This window comes from Tiliqua scincoides, chromosome 14 (genome assembly GCF_035046505.1).
Source record: "Tiliqua scincoides isolate rTilSci1 chromosome 14, rTilSci1.hap2, whole genome shotgun sequence".
Classification (NCBI taxonomy): Eukaryota; Metazoa; Chordata; class Lepidosauria; order Squamata; family Scincidae; genus Tiliqua; species Tiliqua scincoides.
The window spans coordinates 15,143,074-15,160,899 of record NC_089834.1 but is presented as its reverse complement, the minus strand read 5'-3'; the positions used below and the strand labels follow the sequence as shown (position 1 = coordinate 15,160,899).

Here is a 17,826-nt window from a genome sequence, read left to right as displayed (position 1 = left end):
TGTGAGGCTGCGGTGTTTAAGATTGCTGTGTTGATTTTTTTAAAATTTTCAGTGTGTGTTTGTTATTCTTTTGTTAACTGCCCTGGGCTTATTTTTTTGAGAGCAGGCAGAGAATACGTGATTGAACACACTGAAGTATTTATTGACCTGTTGCCTTCCTCGGAAAACTTTCCGCTTCTCCCAGGCACACGACTTCCGGATCCGGCGAATGGTCCATCTAGTAATCAAGGCATGGAGGCAATAATCTCCCCTGGACCCATTTGCTTTATTTCCAGACTTCAGGGATCGGAGGCATGCCAGGATGGTTTAGTGGTTCGGCGCAAATTATTTGGGAGTTGGACCTAGGCTTGGAAGATCCAGGCTCAAATTCCTACTCGGCCATGAAGCTTCTTGGAAGACTTTAGGCCAGCCTCTCTCTCTCTCTCTCTCTCTCTCTCTCTCTCAGCCTCACCTACCTCACAGGGTTGTTGTGAGGGCAAAGGGAGGGGAAGAACCACGTGCATCTCCCTGAGCTCCTTGGAGGACGGACGGGATAAAAATGTAAAAAGATAATATAGTTAAAAACAGAGATGCTTTTTCTCAAGGGTTTGCTCAAGCTTGGTTGAAACAAGGTTTCTCTCAAAGCTGATTCAGGAATGTGATGTTGAACTGACCTTATAAAAAGAAAAAGCCCCCCCTCCCCAAATGCCTAAAGCCATTTCAATCTATTATCACTAACTAATTAGAAGTATCTGTTATTAATGAACACATCTATGGTCATTAGTAAACAGCCAACAAACTCATTTTAAAGATGTGTGTTGTTGGCAGGAGGGACGTCACCTGCTTTACACGGAGGAGCAGGTTAAGGAGAGGGCCGCCCCCCTTGAAAATGAACGGGGGGGGCTTTTTTCTCCCAGGCATGAAGGCATCGCAATCAGCAGTCACTCGCAGCTCTGGTACACAGGTGGGTGGCAATGCGTAGTCTTTGCCTGGTAGTTCTGGCTACCAGGAAGTTCACCAATTGACACGCCTTGCTGACCATCTAGCCCACCTTTCCGTTTTAGAGCAGGCAAGTGGATGTCCCTGCATGATCACAAGTTAAAGTAATGCCAGTCCAGTCACTGTCCACTGAGATTTTAGGTGTAGTCACACTGCCACAAGATGCCAGGTATGCTTTGCAAGAGGGCAGGGCCCGTGACAGAGGGGTGCAGGGGGGAAATTGGAAACGGAGGTAAATGGGGATCCAGGAGCCAAAGGAAGGGCTCCAGAAATTTCCTGGGATCTTACATTTTCTGATCTCACCCAGATTCCCTGCCTGAGTAGCATCCCTGGGTAATGGCTTTTTTGATCAGTGCAGGTGATCCGAGAAGGGGGTGCAGGGGATATATCACACTTGGGCCTGGGATCAAGAATGGGACCAGGTGCCAAAAAAAAATCAGCTCTCTGCCCCAAGGAGCTTCCAACCTCGAATTTGATATTAAATCCAAGACCTCCCCTCCAGCCTCTTCTCTCTTGCTGTGCAAAATGTCCTGTCCAGTTCCCCACGTTGACTCTTAATTGCTTTGCGACGTCAGATGTATATTGACCAGAATGCATTAGACATGTGATTTATGGGCCAAAAGAGGCAATTCACCTTGCAAGCTCCCCCCCCCCCCCCCGGCCAAATGAACCTGGAGAGCACCAAGAGCCCCAAACCACCAAGCTGAAACAAATCCTAATTTTCCAGCAACTTGCAGCAGCCGGCCCACTTGTATTTTACAGGGGGGGCTGCGAATTTCCAATCTCCGCTGCGCGTTCCAGAACAGCACATCCCGGATATTTCGCAAGGGAAAACATTTTAATTTAACTCATTTCTGCCCAGCCCACAGGTGTACACATTTGATCCCAGTTGTATATATGTAACATTGGGCAGAAATGGCTTAAATCAATGAATTATTGATTCATTTTTCATTGCCCAGGACGAGAAAGCAAGAGCGTGTTCTTTCTAATGACCTCCGACGTACAGCACAGACCCGTGGCAAGATATTTCCTCTCCTAATAGGGGAGAGATTTGAATAATTGCAGACTTGAGCAGGCAGGAGTTTCTGATGGGAAGCTAATTCCTCCCCCCCCCAAGTTCACTTTCAACAGGATTTTTCGTAGCACGGCAAAGGAAGTGAACCATGAATTAATTTGTTCTCTTGGGGCTAGTTCATGTCTCCGGCAGACCTCCTTGGGCAGAGAAGGTGGACTCAACAAGGCCAGGTCTTCCAGTCACATCCGGAGGTTGCGGTTTTAATCATCCATGGCAGTGGTTCTCACACATTTAGCTCCGGGACCCACTTTCTAGAATGGGAATCTGTCAGGACCCACCCGAAGTGATGTCATGACTGGAAGTGACATCATCAAGCAGGAACATTTTTAACAATCTAGTCTGCAATCCTACCCACGCTTACCCAGGAGTAAGTCCCATTTACTATCATTGTTAAAAGAATTTACATAGTAGCTTCTTAAAAGTACAGGTGTGTCACATTTCCCCACATGCAGTCACATCCCACGGCAGTATCAAGTCTAATACTGTATATTGAAAATAAAATATTGAAGTGAATGGAGATCTACCTGAAATGGGATTGCGACCCATCTAGTGGATTTGAGAACCCACTAGTTTGAGAAACATTGATCCACGGAATTCGGTATCCGTGGGGCGGGGGGTCCTGGAATGGATCCCCTGGGGATATCGAGGGCCCAGTGTACGTTTGTGAGGATGTCAAGAAATGTTTTATTAGAAACCTTGTCCCCTTCGTACACCGTCACTGGGGGGGGGGAGTGCATGTTGGTAACAGGCTCGAAACGAAGCCCTGTTTTGTGGCTGCCTGAACTACAGAAGTATTTGCGAGAACTCTCTTGGCTACAAAACCACGGCCCTCTCCTGGCCCCCGCAGTCAAAATTACCCCCTTTCACCACGCATCTCAAGGCAGTCTCTGTCAAGGCTGGCATCTGACCTTCCGAGTCAGGGAAGGAGTCATAATCTGAGCTTCATTTCTCAACAGTGCAATCAAAAGGATGTAAACCTTCTTGCTCTAGTGCCGGGAATGGATAATTTACAGTCCTGTAGAACAGAGACAGCTCCTGTTTACAGATGAAACTCGAATCACTGTTCTTAGGACTACCGAGATATTTGGTTATGCCCGTGGGTCTACAGTTCCTGCCGTGAATGTTCACCAGAGTCGTCCTTCTCACAGGAAGTGCACGAGCATGGCATAAAGACCATAGCCTTCTTCCATTTTTTCTATTCAATGATGGTCTGCGTCCGAACAAGGAGGTTCTACTTGATCATTCTACAGCAAGAAGGACGACTTCTGTCTGCTTCCCAATACCCAAGCACTCTGGTCTTCCCAACATGCAAAGATTTGCCAGTTTCTCCTAAGATCCTTGGTAGCTCACCCAAGGGATTTGATTCCTTTGACCGACAAAAAGTCTGGGGAACCAAGAGCTGGAATGCCAATTTGGATCAGGGTGGTGCTATGGGGGAATCGTCTAACTCTTCCCCCTTCATGTTGGGCCTCCAGTCCAGAACACATGAACCTGCCGCGGTTCTGGTGCTAGACCTGGAAGATCCAGGTTCAAATCTCTACCCAGCCACAAAGCTTCCTAGGTTACCTTGGACCAGTCACTCTCTCTCTCTCTCTCTCTCTCTCTCTCTCTCAGTCTTACCTACCTCACAGGGTTGTTGTGTGGACATAAGGAAGGAATTTATATTCATTTATATTCATATAAAAGTGTAAATAAATTAAAAAAAAAATAGGAGAAAAAACCTACAGGCACAATTGGAATTAATAGCAGTATACCTCCCATGGACAATAGCCTTGGGGAGGGGGGCAGAATTTTTGTTGAGAACACAGTGCAGAGGGTGGAAGGGCTAAACCAGGAGTGTCCATTTCATACGGGCGGCCAAAGTTAGCATACATCGTGCCTGCTGGGGGCCGGAAATGATGTCATCAAGCCGAAAGTGATGTCATCAAGTAGGTCACGGCCAGAAATAAGCACTTTGTTCTTGCATTGGCTGCAAATGGCAGAAGAGAAAATGTGCAAGTTTTCAAGATATCCCAATTATAATGGGGGGGCTGGAGAAATGGCTTCCACGGGCTGCATTCAGCCCACGGGCCTTATGTTTGATGCCCCGGGATCCAACCCTCTCCTCGCATACTGCAGTCTTGATCCGGATCACCCTTCCACCCTCACAGCAGCTGTTTTAGAAAAGAAAAGAACCCCACAGGCAGGAGGGGAAAGATTTCTTTTAAGTCACAGCTAGTTTGGCCTAAAAGAGGGAAGCTCCAGCATGAAGCTGCCGAATTAGTATTCATTAGCACATTTGCCGCCACAGAAGCCCAACTCAACAGAGACGTGGAGCACTTCAGAAAAGTGGAGGCCCCCACCAGTACGGAAATTGGCCACCCCAGCTCCAGAACAAGACACGGTGGCATCAAAGCTTTCCCTCCCGGTGCAGGCGAGTCTTCCCCTGCAATCTAGCAGGCAGCTAATTAACAGAAAGAGACAAATCTCCCCGCTCCACAACATTACACCAGAAAATTGTGTGCCAATGGCACTGCCAACCATCGATCAAAAGCCATTTCAGAGGGGAGATGGGGGGGGGGAGAGAGAGAGAGAGAAGCAGAAGGATGTTTGCCCTGACAGAGACAGATGAGAGGTGGGTACAGACAAGTCGCCCTTCACGACCAGACAGTGCACAGAAAATGCTGTGTGTCAGCATTTAACAAATTAAACCCGTAATGCGGCCACACTGGCTTGCAAAGGCAGGGGCCTCCCAGGCGAGGGAACCCATCCATCTGAGTCACTCAGCTCCCAGGCGCTTCCAAAATGGCAAAGCGCAAAGATCGCACGTTTGTCCCAAGGGGATCCGCGAGGCCGTCATCCGTCACCGATAAGGGGTCCCCCCAAACCACACCCTATAAGGCTTTAAACACAGACACACACAGAGTGGGGTCGCTGGGGAGCTGCGCATGGGTGGGGTGTGACACCACCAATCACCGATGTGGTTGGCAGCCTTCAGTCTCCAAAGACTATGGTAGAAGCCTACAGCACCCGGTATTCCCAGGCGGTCTCCCATCCAAGTACTAACCAGGCCTGACCCTGCTTAGCTTCCGAGATCAGACAAGATTGGGAGATAGTGTTCAGTATAGGGAGATGGTTGGCAACCTTCAGTCTGGAAAGACTATGGTAGAAGCCTACAGCACCCGGTATTCCCAGGCGGTCTCCCATCCAAGTACTAACCAGGCCTGACCCTGCTTAGCTTCCGAGATCAGACAAGATCGGGAGATAGTGTTCAGTATAGGGAGATGGTTGGCAACTTTCAGTCTGGAAAGACTATGGTAGAAGCCTACAGCACCCAGTGTTCCCAAGCGGTCTCCCATCCAAGTACTAACCAGGCCTGACCCTGCTTAGCTTCCGAGATCAGACAAGATCGGGAGATAGTGTTCAGTATAGGGAGATGGTTGGCAACTTTCAGTCTGGAAAGACTATGGTAGAAGCCTACAGCACCCAGTGTTCCCAGGTGGTCTCCCATCCAAGTATTAACCAGGCCTGACCCTGCTTAGCTTCTGAGATCAGACAAGATCAGGAAAGTGCAGGGTAACAAACCTGTTTCATACAATGGACCCAATAGCATTCAGGGTACCTGCTGAGTTCCGGAAGTGATGTCATTAAGCAGGAAGTGACGTCATTAAGCAGGTTTTTTTTCTCACTCAGGAACTGATTAGCTGTGAATGACAGAAGAGATAATCATGTTTTCAAGATAGGGAGAGCCCAGTTATCACGGTGTGGGGGGGGGTGTTGGATAAATGCTTCCGCAGGCCATATATGGGCCTGTAGGCTTAATGTTTGACACCCCTGGTTCAACCTCTGCATTCCAGGGATGCTATCTATCCTTTCTGAGCTGATAACAGAGGAAAAGCTGTCTAGCCTTCCCCCAGAGCTCAGTTCGAGGCATCACAAGGGTTTGTGTCACCTGCTGCAGAAGGCCAGCTCGTCGCTGCTATGATGGACCTCCTCCCATGCAGAGGGTGCAGCAATGCCCCGGGCAGAGGGTGGTGAGGTACCATCGCACCTACAGTTTTTTGGCTAGAACGTTCAATAGAATAGAGATATTTTGACGTCGTTTGCTTCACTGTGTTCTGCATGAAATTGCACATCGATTGATGTATAACATGATGGCATGATTCAAAAATGCCTACCCTGCACATGCCTGATCTTGTCTGATCTTGGAAGCTAAGCAGGGTCAGGCCTGGTTAGTACTTGGATGGGAGACCGCCTGGGAATCCCGGGTGCTGTAGGCTTCTACCATAGTCTTTCGAGATTGAAGGTTGCCAACCATGACACCCCTGGCATGTGTCAGCCATACAGTGCTAGGGGCAGGATGCTGGAGGTCCCGGGGAAAGCCCTGACTTGGGCCTCCCATGGCACCTCCTCACCCACCTGTTGGTGCACTGGGAACCTCCACGATGCAGGGGTGACCCTGGCCACGCAGGCCATCTAACACTCATGGTGGGTTTCAAGCCAATGCCTGCTCTGTCCGACCCGATGCCAAAAGCTCATTCTAGAATAGCCAACAACGCACAGGGAACCCTTGCCCAAGTCACGCTGTGCCCGGAGGGAACCCTTTTCCGTACCCCCATGTGAAACCTGGTCTAGCCATCTGCTAAGCAATGATCTCCAGTAGCTAGTCACACTAGAACATACAAGCAAATTGTCCTCCTTGCCTCTACATAGGTGCAACTATGAATAACCAAAGGGGCAAACCAGAGCCCATATCAGCCCAAAGGAGCCCCTGATTCCTCACCCTTCTTCCCCACAGTGGACAACCACATGTTTGCAGGAAGTTTCAATGTTTTTTTGTTTACCACCAAGGGATAAAAAAAAAAAAAATTACAATTTTGGATTGTGTAAGAAATAAAATTAAAACTCAGAAAATATTTCCTCTCTGCCTGCTGCCCCCCAGCACCTTCTGCAGTCCTCGCCTCTTTGTGTGCCTGAAATTTTACTGCTGTATAAACAATAATAACGGCCCTTTTCTTGCATGACATCCTTTCTACGCATGGCTAAGTATATCCTGCACATGAATAATACACAAGCTTCCCTCGTGTGCCGGCAGTAGCTCTGTCCGGCCTCAACCCAAACAGAGTAGGATTTCTAATCAGGATTTTTTAGATATTCCCCCTTGTTTGCATTGCAGTACCCTGAGGCTAGAAGGGGAGATGGGTAAGAAGAAGAAAAGGGGTCTGCCCCCCCCCAAGACAAGGAAGAGGGCACAATGTGGCGTTGGCATGAATATTTTGGGCCACTGGACTAAACAGATGCAATGATCTCAGGCAGCAGGGCTTTGACATTCAAAGCTATTGAAACATTCATTTTGAGAGCGCAAACCCTTTCACACTGGTATGGTCCCCGCTGTCATTCTCACAACATCCTGTTCAGCTAGTATGTATTATTATCTCCATACTGCAGGTAGGGAAGACTGAGGCCATGAGTGAGCAGCCTGGCTAAGGGTACCTAAGCGAGTTCCTGGCAGAGGCAATATTTAAACCAGAAGTCCCGATTCTCAGCTCTTACGGCACAACCCTCTGCTTGCCTACTCAGAAGTAAGCCCTGTCAATTTAAACAGGACTGCCTCCCCTGTAAGTGTGTGCAGGGTTGCAGCAGTGGCGTAGCTAGAGGGAGGTGGAACGCACTAAGTTTTGCAAGGAGCCTCGCCGCAGCGTGCAAGGGGCCCTTCCCCTTCGGAGCCAGGCATACGCCTCCCATTTGCTCCCACTGCCTCAAATGGCTCTGAAGGGGAAGGGCCCTTTGCAGGCTGCGGCGAGGCTCCTTGCAAAACTTAGTGCTTTGCAACCCCCCTCTAGCTACGCCACTGGGTTGCAGCCCTCAATGCAATGTTTTGCCAGCTTCCACTCACTCACGCGGCGCAAATCAAAATGGCACTCTGCAAGGATAACAGCCAAGCTGTGAAATTTGCTTCTCCTGGGGCAGCACAGCCTCCATCGGATAATGTAGTTAGGACTGTACCTTTTGGGGGGTTACGTTTTTTGCTCAGGTTCTCCTTTGCTCAAGCCCTGAACCGTTTCCTTAGCAATATAGGAGAGAGTCACTTCCCTGTCTGTTAAACCTCCTCCAACACCCGTCACCAAGTCACTGACGCGACAACGTTTTCTTGGCTGAAGGTCCCCGAATATCAATTGCCCCTCTTTGTCTGGCAAAAACCAGCATTTTCCCCAGGGCTTGCTGGAACCGCTTCCCTAGGCTGTGATATAATAACCGTGGAGAGGATAGGAGGCCCCAGGGCTACCTGACTGGAGGCTTCCTTGACACCCTCGGGGCTGGAGGCCTCAGCTTTTACTGCCACCTGCCTGCACTGTCTCCTCCTTGCTCCCTGGGCTGGACTTTATAAAAGAGAACCTCATCCCTTATAGAGCAGAACAGGAAGTGTGGAGGAGAGGACTCTAGCCCAGCGGTGTCAAACTCATTTCAAGCAGCAGGCCGAATTGCATGCAAGGCACCCGCTAAGAGCCAGAAGTGATGTCATTGAGCAGGTCATGACCAAAAGAAGCACTTTTTCTGATGTCATTAAGCAGGTCAGGACCAAAAAAATGCCCCTTTTCTCTCTCACTTAGGAACTCATTTGCTGCAAAGGTCAGAAGAGAAAATGGTGCAAATCTTGATCCTATTTTCAAGACATGAGAGCTACCAATTACCATTTGGGCCACTCTTTTCAGCAGCACCACCTCTGCCTGAGGGGTGCTTGGCAGAGTGACATCTCAGCAGACACGGTACTGCTCCCTCTCTTGGTCTTCCCTTTACTCCATAGTGCCCCTTGCCTTCTAAGGCCCCCTTCCACATCTCCCTCCCAGAGCTTTGGCAGAAGCAGTGCTGCTGGAAGGGTGGCCCTGTGAGAGCTTAATTATCACAGTGGGCAGATAAAAGAGTTCCTGTGGCGTACAACCAGTCCGTGGGCCTTATGTTTGACACCCCTGCTCTAGTCTACCACCCTTCCTCGTTTGTTCCTGTTCTGGGGGGGGGAGTGGTGGCAGCCGCAGAGACTTGTGTTTGCCCTCCACCTCTGGACCCCAAAGATCTTGAGCTGCCTCCGCAACGAAAGCAGCGCTTTGGTTTCCATGTTGAAATATGTCTGCAGGAGGCATCAATCAGGCACGCAATCTGTTGCAGCCGCCAGAGTCAACGGCTGACGCAAACCGCAGGCTGCCAAAACCCGCCCTCCGCTGGGAGCGGCGGAAGAGTCCAATTCTTAAAATTATTTTTAAATCAGAGCAGCGCTGCCAACTGCAGGGCTGACACAAGGAAATAAATCAACAGTAGGGAGATAAGCCCTGTAAGAATCTCAGAATCGGCAAATGGGGGGGGGGGGTTTTGACAATGGGATTGGGGCATGTTAGCTACTGTCAGGTGTACGCCAGTGAAGAGGCAGGCAAGACTTGAAGCAGGCAAGTCAAGTGTTTGGCCTGATCACATCTGCCAGCAAGGATGGGGGACTGGACAGATTGATGGAGCAAAATTCCAGCACAGGTTAGAAAGCGTGATGGGCATATGCAGACACCTGGTTTTAGAAGTAGGCTGGCTCTGGGCAACAAGACACAGGTGTATTGTTGTGTTGTGTGCCCCCTAGAGCATCTGGTGGGCCACTGTGAGATACAGGAAGCTGGACTAGATGGGCATTTCTCCCCAGTGCATCATTACCTGAGCTGGCTCTCTTGGCCCCTGGATTAAACTTCACTCCAAGTCAGGCACCCAGTTTGACTTGAAAGCCAGCAAGCCACACTTACATGCACCAACATCTCCACCCAGTGGCCAAGTGCTATATTGCAGCTCAAAACTTCCCCAACCACCAGCTTGGTGAGACCTCAAAGACACCCCCCCCCCCAAACTATGTGTTTAAAGCCCCTTTGAGTCCTGGTTAATTTTCAAATCGAGGGCCACCTTGAGAAGCCTGCATTCCTGCCAGGCTCATACTCGATATTCAGGTCTATTTTAGCAGCTTGGCTGGATTTAGATGGCCCCAAGGCACTTTAAATTAGACAGAAATACAATTACAAACACAAAAAGAATAAAACACCACACGCTAAGCTCATACCTTTGGGCAGTCTGTCTCTAACACTCAACCCCAAGCCACTCAGCCTTTGGGAACTGGGCATAGAACAGCTCCACCTGTTTGCAATCCTGCATCCGAAATGCAGGAAGTGAAGGCCTGCCCCCTCCCTTCTGAGCAGCAGGGTTATCCTTCCAGGTTGACTGAGAGCCGAAGCCTATCCGGGTCTACTCAGAAGCAAAGCCCACCATAATCAGCAGGGCTTACTTCCAGAAAAGTGTGGATAGGATTGTAGCCCGAGTCTTCTCATTGGCTGACATTTCTCAGGCAATCTGCCCTTCTCCTTCTGCCAGAACTTACAGGTGTTTGGGGTATCCCATCAAGCTGTCCTGGGCTGTTATCCCTTAACCCATTTCTGCCCAGCCCACAGGTGTACTTGACCTCTATATGCAACACTGGGCAGAAATGGCTGCATTTAAGCAACACTGGGAGGTTTTTCTCTGGAAAGAACTCTCACAACTACAAATGCAGGTTCTAGAATCACTTGACTAGCATTCAAAATGGGGTTTGGGGCAGGCCTGGATTTTCACTTTCTCTTCGCACCTGGGACAAGAGGTTGAAACTTACCCATTTTGAAAGACATGGTTGCAATTGGCCTAAAAAAATTATATGGAGAATCATAAAAATTTAGGGACTTCTTGGGACGTAGGATTTTGAAAGGGGAGTTTTAGAGACCTTGTTTCAGTTTAGGGACTAAATATGAGCCCTGGTTTATGGTAACTCAGAAATGGAAGCCCTAAACAGCAGATATGGAAGGGGGGAGCTCCCTAAAATATTGTTGTGGGGCAAAGGCTTTATACCCTGCTCCAGACTAGGATTCCACTTATGGTATCAACGCCTCTCCTTGCATTTTTGGCTGCGTGATCTGTAGCTATAGCTAGCCGTGGATATGCGTGTGTATTCATTCCACACGTGTGACAGGTGCCCTTTGGACTGTCACACTGCTCCCTGTTTGGGGGAATCCGGGGTCAGTCCTTCTATCCAATCTCAATGTTCCTGTTTATTATGGTCCTTGCCTATCCTACTCTTCTGCAGGAGCCAACTATTTCTGGTTCCTCTTACCTGTGCAAAGTGATGGTTCTTGAGAGAGCATGTAAGAGTGCATATTCCATGCAGACACAGACACCCACCCTCCCTCCCGCTCCCCAGGCATGGTCCCAGTCCAGCAATGCTCATCCTACTCCCAAACTCCGCTCAAGATCAGCCTAACAAGACAGGCTGTTGTATCCAAAGTCAGAATCTTGGCTAAGCCCAGATGAACTCAAGGGAGACAAAAGTGAGATCAGATGCCAAAGCTCTTCGGTCAGGATTCCCTTGGAGACATCCCTGAGAAACAAGCACCTCCCAGAAGGATCTACTATTTCACCTGTCACAGGTGACCTGTGGTTCTCTCTCACCGTTACAGGATATGCAACCCAGGCTCCCGTTCAGATGGGCCTGCAAACATTATTCTCTCCCCCTCCCTCCATGCCCAACCCTGCCCTCCCACCCTTTCATTCAAACATGTCAGGAGTCTTTCTCCAAAACGCTGAGCATATTTTAATTTTCTCAAGGGAAATACAGTTAGGGTTTTCACAATACTGAGTGATGGGGGGGTGAGAGCAAAGGGGTGAAGGGATGCTTTGGTCATTGTGTCAAGACAAGCCTCTCCCTCGGGCACCAAGGCTGGAAAGAACAAGCCAGTGCAAAAAAATGAAGGGCTGTGAAGCAGGTGGGTCCCTAGATGTTCGGACTGAGAGATGTCAAACACCAAAGTCCTTCTTTGTTAGGAGATGGTGTGGCACACAGAACGGAGTCGATTCTGCTCGTCCCATTGCTCCTAAACGGGCTCCAAGCGACCCCCCAAAGCTTTTTGTTAATGCACAGCCCTGCAGAACCAGTTGTTTTTTGTTCCAGGCAGCCCATTTAAAGGGGGGGGAGGGGAGCTGACCAAGTGTGCAAAAGTATGTGAAGTTATGGAGTTAAAAAACACACATACAAAAATAAGATTTGTAATTGGCACCTGATGCTGAAAAGGAAGCCTATTTTGGAAGCACAAATGGCAGAAGGGTTGAAACACCAGTGCCAGAATCCCAAGAGACTTGTGCACCCTGAGACATACAGAAGCTTCCTCAAAATAGGGGCTTCTGATTGCAACCATGCTGGAGTGGGTCCCGGCCTTCAGGAGGAGCAGCCCTCCTTGTGGATTGCTGCTGGAAGTGTCGAAGAGGCCCAGCCAACGAAGGAAAGCAGCTTAAAACAGAGGCATCCCAGTGGAAGGACAGACACCGGAGCCGGAGGACAGGAGAGACGGCCTCTCGCAGACTTCGGCACAGGATCGGGTAAGGAACAGTTGTAAAAACACCGCAAAAATACCTCATTTAATGCTTGTTAATAAAGACAGTTTTAAAAAAAAACTGGCGGGCTTTAAAAGGAGCAGAGGCAAAGGGAGCGGAGCAATGAATTGCCACTTCTCCGGTCAGGTAGGATTGCCACACGGCCAGCTCCAATGCATTCTTAGGAGCTGGAGAAGGAGGATGGACTGTCGCCTCTTCGTGGAGGAAGGGCTTCATGCAGTTCACCACAGGCTTCGGGTTCACATTTCATGGAAAGGGATGCTTTGTGCAGGCTTCACTTGGGGGCAGCCATCCTAGAATCCAGGTAGATTCATTCGGTTGATAGATTTCTCCCCCTCCCCCCAAAACGGGCCTTGCTCCGTGGTATGTTTTAGTAAAAGCAAAACAGGATTCCTCTGCAAAGGCACCAAGGTTTTATGTGTGGTTCGCTGTGTTAGAGCCCTCTTGCAGCAATGGGGCAGTGTCCAAGCCAGAATGCTGAGGTGGTCTGTTCCACTGGTCTGGCTTCGGTAGCAGACCCTCCTGTTGAGCGTCTCTCTAACAGAAGCAAGGAGAGTTGCATTAGGGAACACAGATTGCCCAAAGGGAAGGCACGCACGCACGCACACACACACCCCTTGCTCGCGGTAAACTTTGCATCAGAACAGACTTCTAGGAGGGGAGAACCTATCATCCCACAAGGACATGGCCATGTTCAAAACTGGCATGAGAAGTGCCAAGAGGTGTGTTTTTCTGGTGATGTTTTTCCCCAAAAATGTCTCGATTAAAAGGGGGTGCATTTTAATATAATTATAAATTATAATCACTTTAAAAATGTACTAGGAAGATGGTATAGTGTCAGCAGATGCAGCCACAGTATTATTTCTAAACTGGAAAAGGAATTAAATTCTAATGGCTGGAAAATAGCTTAAGCACCATAATGCGGTGTTTTGTGTTTTTATTCTATGTTTGGTGTCTTTATTCAGATATATTCATGCCAAAAAGGTGGTTTTTTAAAGTGCATTTTTAACAAAAAACAAAACACACCCCTAGAAGTGCTAAATCTCACCACACAGGGGCGCACCAAACCAGACATTGGCAGTGCAAAATAGACACCACACTGAAAAACAAGACGCTGAAATGGTGCAGAGTCACAAGCCTTCAATGGGCTAATTTCCATCTGTGTGTGGATACATGCCATCAAAAGCTCTCCTGATTTTATGCCAAAGGTAGAAAATAAAACAGAATTAAAAATAGGGTAGGTATCCCTTTTCTTCTCTGCCACCAATTGATGCTGGAATTCCGAGTCCTTCAGTGAAGCCGAGAGGCAGCAAGTCCAAGAGATACACACCCGCCCCACTTCTACACACCGCACTTGCGGAACTCACTGCCACAAGATACCAGCTGCAAGCTTAAACTGCCCAGTTTTAAAGAGCCAGAGGATAAAGGAGAGATGCCATCAACCTATTGACATTGAGGGCTGAACAGAGCCTCCATGTGCAGAAGCACTAAATCTCTGGATACTAAGTGGTGGGTGCAGACCACAAAGCCCCCTCTGCCAAACACTGATGAGCACCAAACGCTGGACTAGGGCAGATGGCTTACCTTAAGTATAGTAAAACACCCCCCCCCCTTTTTGCTAAATTCAGAAGAGGTCCTTAAAACTTTGAGACTTTAATAAAATTTAAGAGGCGGAAAAGAGCAATAGAAGGAATCGAGAAGCTGGTGTTGTGAGCAGAGGGAATTAGAGAGGCAGCGGCAACAGCGGTAGCTGGGGGGTCGGGACTCAAGATGGCTGCCGTCCCGCGCACACCTGTTAAACACCAAAGCATACAAGCCATTTTAAAAACCAAGAGGATTTTTAAAAAGTCAAGCCAGAGTGGGGGGGGTGTGTGGAGGGGTGGAGTTTGTTTTCCGAAAGTCGACTTTACCTGATGGATTTTCCAGGTACCCACCTACAGTCTTATTTCCTTCAAGATTTCCTTCCGTTTGGAGGCCTCAATGGCCTCTTTAGGGTCTTCCCCTTTATTGCTACGCCATAAAAAAAAGAAGGACTTGCCCTAGAAGATAATTGGTTTAAACAGTTGAGCAGCATGACCAGGAGAGTTCATTGGTGGGTGTTTTATTTAAAGAAGAAAAGCTATTCAAACGGTGGGGGAGACACAATTTCTAAAAAGGGATTTATTTATTTAGGGGAGGGAGAGAGATCATTTTAATCATGACAATCTATACGGTTGAAGATTGGGTTCTCTAGAGGTATGATTTTCATTCTGCTTGCCTTAAAAGAATAAGCCTTTTTAATTTAGGAAAGATTTATTTGGATGGTTTTCAAATCACTTTATATTCAAGCCAGGTTCAAGATGGCCTGTTCACCCCTGTGCGGGGATTCTAGCAATGCTCAAATGAGAACCCCATTTGAACCCCGGGGCACCTCTTGGAGAAAGACGCTGGCAGTGTTGTCTGTCTGTCTGTCTGTCTGTCTCCTTTGGTCAAAGTCGTAATTACAGTAGGCCCCTCTGACCCAGGAGCTTGGCACTAAATCTCCACGGATGCCAAACCTGCGTCTTGGAGGCCCAGACGCAGCAAGAAGGGCCTTCCAGTAGCGCCTTCCCAGACGCTTGAGAGGCACTTCCAGTTTACAGGGGTAGGGCCCGCCGCTGATTTCGTTATCTGTGGAATGTGGTATCCATGGTCCTGGAGCAGATCCCCCCAGGATACTGAGGGCCCACTGTATTTTAGAGTGCATCACAGTCCATTTAAGCTCACAACAGACTTGCAAGGTTGAGCCCTATCACAAGGCTTGCAAACTAGGGGGCAAGAGAGAGAGAGAGAGAAGTAACTTGGCCATGTTTTGGCCAGCTCAGGCATGCACCAACCTTGGGGCTTATGCAAAGGGCTTGCCATTCTACAGGCTGTGCCACTAAAACTTTGCATGGAGCACCCGCGGAAGTGAGAGAGGGGGGGACACGGTCTCTGCCCGCATGCCCGGCCTCTTTCGGTTGAAGGTGACCCAGTGCAGGTCTCTTACCTGCGGGCCCTGGTACTTCTGGAGCTGGCCACGGTTTAAAAACTTGGTGACAGACAGGGTCCTAATGGCCACAGGCCCCTGCCACTCAAGTACCGGCGTCTGTTGAGAGAATGAAGATTTCATGGGAACGCCACTCTGAACTGGCTTGAAGCGAGCAAGACGATGATGTAACCTGGGATGGACTTTTCCTCCATCAATCTATCCAATTGCCTTGGAAAGATATCTAGGCCAGATGCCATCTCCACATCCTGTGGCAAGGAGTTCCACAGATTAACGACATGCCGGGCAAAGAAATATTTTCTTTTGTCTGTTCTGACTCTCCCAACATTCAGTTTCATCAGACTGCAAGGCGATTTAAGGGGACGTGCTTTCCGCAAACACCAAACCGAGGACGGACTGCCCCACTTTGGGCTGCATGGGGTGACTGCCTCCACTGCTTGTCAACTGCCCTTCCTTACCTAGCAGGGAGCCTTTTCCACTACCATCACACCTCGCCCACTTCCTGAATTGGAAGAGAGAAACAAAACGGAAGGGAAAGTGTGGAGGAGAGGAAAGGCAAGTGGGAGGCTAGAGTGTTTGGCACTCTTCTGCCTTTTTCTCTACTGCTCCATTCCTCTTTCCACACTCAAGAAGCAGGACAAGAAGAAGCGGTGGAGCAGCAGGCATACTGCTAGGTAAGGGGGAGGGCAGCATTTAGCAGCCTGTCTCAAACACAGGGAGAGCGTGAACTACATCTGAACCCCTCTTTCAGTAGCCATTCCCACAGTGCACCGCGCGTTCTTTTGGCACGCTCGTTAGAGCAGCGGGTCATGCTCTAGTGTGTCATGATCCGATTTCAGGCGGGTCGTGAAACTGACAGGAGAGATTAGGCCATGCGCATCAAGGGTTAAACAAGCTGCTACTTGGGGGAGGGAGCACTGCTGCCATTATAGCGGCACACCTTGGCATTTATAGGCCAGGTGGCAGCCTCTAAGGCCTCCTAAAAGTTTGAGAACCGCTGCTTTAGCCAATTGTTGGATACACACACAGTCCCCACCACTTCCAGAAGGACCGGTTCATGCATCCCACTGACGTGCACCATGCACCCACCCAGAACCCAAGTGCAGGTGAATCAAGTGAGGGGCAGGGAGGTGGGAACCAGCCCAGGGCTGCACCCCAAATCAAATAACCGTGTGATCAAGTGAAGTGCGGAACAGATAGGACAAGGAAAGACGTGTCCTGCAGCCCCACACCTGCCTAGGAGCCCTCTGACCTGGACCTTGGAGTTATTTCTGCACATTCCCCCCATGGCTAGGACCCAAAAGGCAGTTTTAGTTTAAGTGGGGTGCCTAATTTGTTCTGCGAAATCCTGGCGTAACATCAAGAAGTCGGCCAGGCAGCTTTGAGAAAAAACACCAGCCCCCACGTGGCTCCCTGCTTCTCGGGAACCCTAAACTCTCCTTGCAAGATGGGCCTCTGACATCCGCCATGCACTGGTTTACGCCTCCAGGCCTACGGGGTTGCTGGATGTGATCCCCCACAAGCCCAGAGGCGGCATCAGTGTCAGATGTGGCCTACCTTCTTATCCCCTGCTAATTGGGTAAGAGGCACTTTTTCAAGTGGGTGCTCCTTTTTTAGCAGGGGGAGAGTAACTGGCCCACCTCACCCCAGCACTGTCTGTTCTAGTGGCTGTCTGCTGGTATTCCTTGGCATCTTTTTAGATTGTGAGCCCTTAAGGGACGGGGAGCCATTGAGTTATTTGATTTTTCTCTGTAAACCGCTTTGTGAACTTTTAGTTGAAAAGCGGTATATAAATACTGTTAATAAATACTGTTAATAATAAATACCTTCCCTCCTTCCGAGTCCTGCTTCCCGCCTTTCTGGTTGTGTGCCAACATGGCAGACCAGAAAAACGGGAAGATCTGCAGCAGGTGCTCCATCACGTACCAGACCTTTGCCCGCTCTGTGCTTTAAAGGAGCAGAAATTATAAATTCAACACCCAGACCAACAAATTCTGGACTGGGGGGGGGGGAAGAGAAATCAAAAGCTCTAAAGTCAGCAAGAGGGATCTCTAACCTCTATTTGCTTGCATTCAATCGGCTGTCTCCAAACTGGCCTGCGACGTGAGCCAGGATTAGCCTTCCGTATGCGGCGGTGGTGAAGCCTTACTGTTCCGCACCGCTAACTCCTATATTGCCAACCTTTTGGCAGAAACATGCTCTGGTTCCACTGCCAGTTGCCCCAGAAGGCTCTGTGCCAATTTGGGGGGGGGAGAAGCGGCTGCCCAGTGCAAGTTTCTGCAAAGATCAGCAGCAAAGACAGGAGGCGGTGGTGTGGAACGGTAAGGCTTTGCCGCCACCGTCCCGGGAA

At 49.3% G+C, this 17,826-nt stretch overlaps 1 protein-coding gene and 1 pseudogene across 1 annotated transcript in view; both read right to left on the bottom strand.

Annotated features, from left to right (window-relative positions):
* Window positions 1-5,202: 5,202 nt before the first annotated feature.
* On the bottom strand, window positions 5,203-5,325 carry LOC136634835 (5S ribosomal RNA; annotated as a pseudogene).
* A 6,323-nt stretch (window positions 5,326-11,648) lies between these two features.
* Window positions 11,649-17,826, bottom strand: part of SCARB1 (scavenger receptor class B member 1) — a 42,238-nt gene continuing 36,060 nt past the window's right edge. Inside the window, exons 12-14 of the mRNA XM_066609558.1 lie at window positions 15,477-15,575; window positions 14,408-14,508; window positions 11,649-13,004 (exon numbers count right to left, since the gene is read on the bottom strand). Coding sequence (XP_066465655.1) covers window positions 12,884-13,004; window positions 14,408-14,508; window positions 15,477-15,575 — 321 coding nt within the window. The 3' untranslated portion in view covers window positions 11,649-12,883. The remainder of the gene's footprint in view (window positions 13,005-14,407; window positions 14,509-15,476; window positions 15,576-17,826) is intronic.